Here is an 8,055-nt window from a genome sequence, read left to right as displayed (position 1 = left end):
GGATAATAAGGTCTATACTTAGTATTTCCTTGATTTGTTTACATTTCCTAAGGGGTTCGCTTGATTGTTTGCCCACTGTGGATTTTCACCATTAGAGTTCTTGTTATTCCAACTTAAATTAAGGTGATTTGTCCAACCATTATTGTAATAATTATAATAGAGAATATTTGGTTGATTATTTTTTGCATTCAAAGTTTCATACGATGATTGAAAATCTATCATTTGTATGAATAAATGTTCTTCAACCACTGGTGGTGTTTGAGATATATTCATTCCAAATTGATCCAACTTCTTTAATATTGCATCAATTTGAGAAGCCAAAATAAAAATTATGTCAGAGTCGTGAACACTAACTACTCTTTTTTTTATCCTTTCAAAGGCAGGGCCATTGAAAATTTTCAGCAGTCATCTCTTAACTAATGAATATACTTCATCCAATAGTTTTGAAAATAATGATTCACCAGCAGCAACGTCAACAATAGATCTTAGAGATCCCCTAATCCATTATAAAATATTTGAATTGTTAACCAATCTGGTAAATAATGGTGTGGACACTTCCTATGAAGATCTTTAAATTGTTCCCAAGCTTCATATTATGATTTCGCTTCAAATCGACAAAAAGATGTAGTATCGTTTCTAAGCTTAGCAGTTTATTTATGATTGGAAATATTTAGCAAAAATGTTATGAGATAATTCTCCCCAAGTTCTGATTAATTCAGGTTCTAAAGAGTTTAACCACATCTTAGCTTTGTCCCTTGATAAAAAAAGAAAAACGTCTAACTCTGATAGCGTCATATTACATTCCATCATATTTAAATGTAGCACACAATTCTAAAAAACTAGCAAGATGTAAATTCAGATCTTCAGACGGTGTTCCCTCAAACTTATTATTTTTAACCATTTGAATAATAATAGGTTTAAGCTCAAATGAATTAGTAGCTACAGTTGGAATTTAAATAGTCAAGTAAATTTCATCGACTGTAGGGTTAGTGATTCTGATGTATTTTATATGTAAGGATTTATGAAGTTGACACCACTACATGGTTAACTTTATCCCAAGTAAAGTAAGATTTCAATTGTATCTTTAAATAGTAGAGATTCTACGTAAGTATACTTATCGTTATCAAGTAATTTCTGATTAAGCTCCGAATATCGATCCCATGGAGATCGAGGTTAATCACAGTGGCTTTGAAGATAAGTTCTAGTTTAGAATAACACGCCCTAGCTTGGAAGGCCGATAAAGGTTTGTTTCTGGTTATATCCTAAAATTATCACTACAATACTACTTCAACTCCAAAACTAAAATACTTAGTGAAAATAAAAAAAGTGGGGCTTAATATATTAAAAGCACCCTTCATCATGCAATGAAATTAGCGACATGTGTAAAAATAAAACAAGTATTGAGAGAGATTGTGACAAATATGACCAGTTATATTCTTGGTCAAGTAATATTAAGAACAGTTAAGAACATTGACCAATTCATAGTTTAGGAAACCTAAAGACTGGCTAGGTGATGCGGGTGGATTTAGTGTGAAAATTTTGCAAGTATTTTATAATATTACAAAATGCACATTAAGAACATTGACCTGGCTAGGTGATGCGGGTGGATTTAGTGTGTTAATTTTGCAAGTATTTTATAATATTACAAAATGCACACGACAGATACAATAGTAAATATGTAAATTAATACCAATAAGAATACCTTTTATGAAAATAATTTATCTTTCCAACTCTTTCTAATTTAAAAAGCTTTAAACTGTCAAATCCGCTCTAAAAATAACGCAAGTATACTTATCACTCAAGTAATAAAAGACTCTAATGGAATCCTAGATATCGACCCCACAGGGAAGTCGGAAATGCCTATAAATAAGTTCTTAAGATTATAAGGTAAAGTGCAACTTTAAAAATACAAAAAGTAAAGTGCGAAGTTCCAATATTAAGTAATAAGTGAATGCTAATTAAAATGCAGTTGAAAGACAAAGTTAACAAAACTAAATGTTAACTTTCAAAAGAAAAATTTATGAAAATTAAACTAAGTTTTTTGTGACGGAAAGTTTAAATTTAAAAAAACATCATTCCCTTTTACAATGAGTAAACCACTAAATTTTGATGATAAGTCTTTTTAGCAAAATTATAAGATAAATTATAAGTGCCTATGCCAACTTGTTTTCAAGTTTTATCATGTTATTTTAGATAAGGTTCCAAATTAGTACTAATTATCATTGTTTTTAATGTGGTGAAAAAAATAACCAATTAAGGACACATAATTATCATATTTAGCATGGAGAAGATTGCACTAAAGGTGACCTAAAATTACACTTTAGATGGGTTCTACGATGTCCATGGATTTTTTTTATTTTAACCTTTTAAGTCCATGGAAAATGTAGTGCAAAAATTTGATAATCAAAGTGCTATACCAAACGTAGTAGCCAAACACAAGAAAGAAGATGAAATGATGTAAGCAACATGATAGGAAATACAATAAAAGATTTTTTCCCTAAATTTATTTATTTTTAGTATTATAATTTTTTTACAAGATATTGTTGTTGAAATTTTATATTTTCATAAAATTTCCACAATTAAAAAGTTGAAATTATAAAATTAAAAAAATTTAAATTTTAATTTCAAACTTCTATATTTTTCAATATTTTAATTTGTAAAAATAAGATGATAAAATTTAAATTCAAATGGAAAGTGTTTAATTGAATTAAAATGAATTAAATAATCAATTTTCACTTTCTAATTGTTAGACACCACTCATATAAAAGAGATAGTTATGTATTGGTTAACAAACCCTTTGAAAGTATTACATTTTATCATCCCCTTAACTTCCTGTCATGCATTTTTAATAAAGATTGAATTTTGATAAATTTTCTCTCCATACATTTTCCTGAAGTAATTATTAGATTAATGTTGCATTTGCAAAACAATATAGATTTTACCTCTTATGAGGGATGCTTGGTGACTTGTCTTAACATTGGAAGAACTAGTTGATTTATATATGGCTTGACACATTGTTGAGTGGTAAATTTAATTTTTTCCATAAACTCTAGTTGTTTCTTTTAGTCCAATTCCTTTATCCTCGCCATACTCTTATATAAAATCTCCAAATATTCAACTTAATGCCTATCTAATCGCATCATGAATGTCTTATTCAATTTAAATCATATCTAGTTGCATCATGAATCTCACTAAGGCATGCATTAACAAAATTTTTTTATTAGTCCTAATCCACATTTGGATATCCTAAAATCCTTGAATAAATATGAATTGCTCAATAATGATAGTAGAAAATGTCATCTTACCTTGGTCAACCAATTTTTTTCAAGTACCTTACATCCACTATGCCACCGACGAACCCAATACTTTCCTATCATTATTAAACCTTCTTACAACATATTCAAGCATATGTGAATCCCGTTTAAAGTGGTCCACATCATTGCACTAGAAAATGAAATTCATGCATCAAAAACTAAAATTTTGATCTTTATTGGAGTGCTATCTTTATGGATCATATTAGAGGAAATATACCATTAATGTAAACATGAGATAATCATAAATATTTAATTTCTATGTAAGTATACTATAAATTTAATTTATAAAACCTCACATTGATAGTCTTATATAAACTTCTATAAATTCTAAATAAATTAATGAAAATGATCAAATTTATTGGAATACTCAAATCTTCTATTTATTATCAGTGACCCAGTTAGTATAATATGGAAAAAAACTTGATCTTACTTTAATTGAGCGTTTTGTACACTGCAATAAAATAAATAGAAAATAATTTGAGTAAAATTGTTCTGGGCTTGAACCAACATCAATCCAGTCCAGTGTTCGACTCAAAAATCATAGAACAAAAGCTTTCCTTAACATGCGCCATACTCTTATATAAAATCTCCAATTATTCAACTTAATGCCTATCTAATTGCATCATGAATGTCTTATTCAATTTATATCATATCTAGTTGCATCATGAATCTCACTAAGGCATGCATTAACAAAATTTTTTTATTAGTCCTAATCCACATTTGGATATCCTAAAATCCTTGAATAAATATGAATTGCTCAATAATGATAGTAGAAAATGTCATCTTACCTTGGTCAACCAATTTTTTTCAAGTACCTTACATCCACTATGCCACCGACGAACCCAATACTTTCCTATCATTATTAAACCTTCTTACAACATATTCAAGCATATGTGAATCCCGTTTAAAGTGGTCCACATCATTGCACTAGAAAATGAAATTCATGCATCAAAAACTAAAATTTTGATCTTTATTGGAGTGCTATCTTTATGGATCATATTAGAGGAAATATACCATTAATGTAAACATGAGATAATCATAAATTTTTAATTTCTATTTAAGTATACTATAAATTTAATTTATAAAACCCCCCATTGATAGTCTTATATAAACTTCTATAAATTCAAAATAAATTAATGAAGATGATCAAATTTATTATTTTACTCAAATCTTCTATTTATTATTAGTGACCCAGTTAGTATAATATGGAAAAAAACTTGATCTTACTTTTAATTGAGCGTTTTGTACACTGCAATAAAATAAATAGAAAATAATTTGAGTAAAATTGTTTTGGGCTTGAACCAACATCAATCCAGTCCAGTGTTCATAATCGATCGATTCAAAAATCATAGAACAAAAGCTTTCCTTAACATGCAAGTCAAACGTTGTAACCTTTTTCTCGTGAGGAAAACCAAATGACGAATTTACAAAGCAATCCCAAAATACAGATTGAATAAATTAATAATTAAGATTTCACGAAAAAAATTAAAAGCATTTAGGCAGCAGAGAGAGGGAATCCAATTCCATGCCTTGTAGTCGGAAAAGCAACAAAGAAGCCGCTCCCCACAACCCCCATCCCCACCGGCAAGCTCGCAATAAGCTGCTCCATCTCCTCCGACAACACAGGATAAAAACACGACACAAAGTTCTTATCAAGCAGTGCAACAGCGGCAAATACCAACACAGACATGAAGCCATGCACGAAATCAATAAACTTAATTTTATACGCCTTTGCCTCATCAACTGGTAGCTGAGCAGTGCCATCTATGACCCACATCCCTTTGAAGGTTGCAAAGCCGTAACGAACAACGCCACTTGCATCGCGGAAGCTGTCGGTGAAAGAGAGGACGAAGCAAGAGAGGGCGCAAAGCAGGACGAGAGAGGAAGTCATGAACTGGTTGACGGGGTAGCAGTGACCGGCGTTGGCGAAGAGTGGGGCGAGAACTTGGAAGGCGAGGAGTGTGCCAGTTGGGAGGAGTTTGGCGAGGTTGGCGGTGCTTTGGAAGGTTTGGGAGATGGCTTTCTGGGCTGGAGTTAGTTGATCATTGGGCGGGTTTACGGTGCTTTGGCGACGGAGGAGGGATGGTTTTTCCGATAGTAGTGGTTGCTGGGATTCTGCGTCTTTGTTGCTTGTTCCCATGTTGTGGTATTGGAAATGCTTCTCTTTCTCTCTTACTTTTGTATGTAAATGAATTGTATATATAACTGATAGTGCTTTCGTTTATAGAGAAAAGGTCGGAAATGGAAGGTTGATAGGGTCAGCGTGGAAGGAATGGGAGAGGCGAATAGATTGCTTGCAAGGAAGAAAAAAGTGGGCGGAGGCATTTGTTATGAGTAGATGAGATATTTCGTCAAACGGAGATCGTCACACGGAGAAAGTTAAGCTATTTGGGAATTGCTGGTTGTGTACGGGATGCGTTTGTGTATTGATTGTAGAAACCGAGCGCGGGTATAAATTCTGCTAATGACTGTAATGCTTAAATGCCATTATGACTATTGTTATAAAAGCGGACGTTAATGTTTAGGAAGATTTACCACTGAAATAAATTTGGGTCCGAATTAAGATGGATTTTAAAATCGTGAGATTTATTTATATTTATCTCAAAATCAATTCAGCAGTATGATAATCAATTTGGTGAAAGAATGCTCGCAAAAAAAATTTATGCATAGTACGAAATTTTTTAGCAATATTTCAAAATTTTTTGATTTAATGTAGTATTAAAACTATTTAATTAAAAAAGTTTTTTGATATACCAAAATGTGATCGATAAACCTGTGTTTTCTGTAAATACGAATGTACAAGTTATGAAGTGTACGTGTTATATTATTTGATGTAAAATTAATTAATTTTTAAAAACTTAAATAAAATTTAGAATAACCTTAGGTCATCATTTTAAATGATTCATCGGACATTCTATGGACATAATGCATGATTTACTAACTGCACACAACAAAATATGCCAACACGAATCTCAAGGCAGAATCGACGGATCAAAAGGATGATGTGACCGATCTACATTCCTATTGACGATCGACAGATTAATGCTAGCAAATGAGATGTTTGGATCGATCGATTGTAAGGACATGCCACAAAATTTACAACTAAATGATGATCGACCTTAAGGTTGATCGATAGATTCTTAAGTTTCGAAATAAGTATTGATAGAGTTAAGATGGATCGAATGACCAATAAACTTCTCGCCGACTGACAACATTCTGCCAGTCTTATTATATTGAAATATCATTGTAATTACTAAAAGAACCATTTTCGTAATTTTGTAAGATTTGAACCTATTCCCATAAATAGGGGGGCCCATAGCATGAATAAAGAATTACGCAATCTCACTACACTCTACTATACTTCTTCTTACATTCCCTTGCAAGACATTCTATACCTTGGGTGTGTTTTTTAGACACTTTGGATTCAACATCTCTTAAAGTGCGGTGAGCATGGAAACATGTGTTCAACAAGAAGAGGAGCCCAGCAACAACAACAGGGAGAATTCAGCGAATGGAACATGGTAAAAGCAGCATGCACTAGAGATTTCATGGAAGAATTCTTTTAACAAGGCATGAAAGATTTGAGAATTCAGATCAACAATAAAATATCGAGACAATTTGTACAGGTGCTTGATGCGCGGTTATTTTATTGTGCTAGTAATGTTTTTCAACACTTTAACACATGTGACAACTTGAATAGAAAATATGCAGGACAATCACAATAAAAGTTTACTTTGGTATAATCAGTTTCTCTTTTAAATCTTTAAATTTGCCACTCCTAGTGAATCAATATATATATTTTTTCAATTTTAAATAATCACTAGGTTTCAAATGCAGGTGTACGTTTCACACAAGTAATAAAGGGCTCCAATGGAGTCCTAAGTATCGATTGCATAGGGAGGTGGAAATTCTTATAATACTAACACAAAGACACAATATGAACATTATGAAACAAACTTAAGAAAGAAAGCAGGTTGAGGTTTGTATTAAACAACTAAGGAACTATGTTTACTACACTAATATCTAAACTTCAAAGTTAAATCTAATGTAACTAAGCTAGGTTTTATAACGAAGGGTTCAAAATTTTAAAAGTTTCCTTTCCCTTTACAATTAGATTATAGTGAGTGAAGTATCCAAACTATCATTAAATTGTATTGTGTCAAATAGGAGCAATTATATTTTTTATCCTCTTTATGAGTGACAAAAAATGTTGTCTAATCCAGAGTTTAATCCCTAAATCCACAGTTAAGTTGAAAAGATACCAAGCTCTCACTTTAGAGTTCCTAAGTCCCCCTCACCTAAAGGAAAACCTCTCTCTTTAGTTTCCTAACACATGGTCCAAATTGGGGATCTTAGTCAGTCACCCTAAAATCTCCAATTCTACGGCCAATAAAATGTATTTCTCTATTTATTTGTACTCAACCCGATGAACAACATTCTCATTCAAATGTGATTTTTACTTGTAGAAAGTATAGCGCTCTCGGATCGTATGTTTTCACAATAAATTTTAACAAATCAATTGGCCAAATCAATAAGTAAATGAATTTCAATGTTTTAATCATCACAATTAAGAATTTAAAACATTTCTTAACAATTTAGATTCATCACATAACTATATCTCATTGTAGGGAGAAGGACAAAGCAAACTACACAGAATTCATGAGGAAGATACAGTAAAACATGAAAATATATATACAAAAACAAGTTCACACTACAACTGAAAATAAAATGAAACAACTTA

At 31.5% G+C, this 8,055-nt stretch overlaps 1 protein-coding gene across 1 annotated transcript; it reads right to left on the bottom strand.

Moving 5' to 3' along the window:
• Window positions 1-4,673: 4,673 nt before the first annotated feature.
• LOC110032463 lies at window positions 4,674-5,570 on the bottom strand. Its single transcript, XM_020736107.1, has one exon. It carries the CDS (start codon window positions 5,452-5,454, stop codon window positions 4,810-4,812), a length of 645 nt encoding a protein of 214 aa, XP_020591766.1. The 5' UTR covers window positions 5,455-5,570; the 3' UTR covers window positions 4,674-4,809.
• Window positions 5,571-8,055: the final 2,485 nt, after the last annotated feature.

Source organism: Phalaenopsis equestris, unplaced genomic scaffold, assembly GCF_001263595.1.
Source record: "Phalaenopsis equestris unplaced genomic scaffold, ASM126359v1 Scaffold000947, whole genome shotgun sequence".
Lineage (NCBI taxonomy): Eukaryota > Viridiplantae > Streptophyta > Magnoliopsida > Asparagales > Orchidaceae > Phalaenopsis > Phalaenopsis equestris.
Note: the sequence above shows the minus strand (reverse complement) of the source record. Positions and strands in the feature narration are given on the sequence as shown.

Excerpts from the sequence above, each read along its gene's own strand:
- LOC110032463 (XM_020736107.1), bottom strand. The coding sequence starts at position 5,454 with ATGGGAACAAGCAACAAAGACGCAGAATCCCAGCAACCACTACTATCG.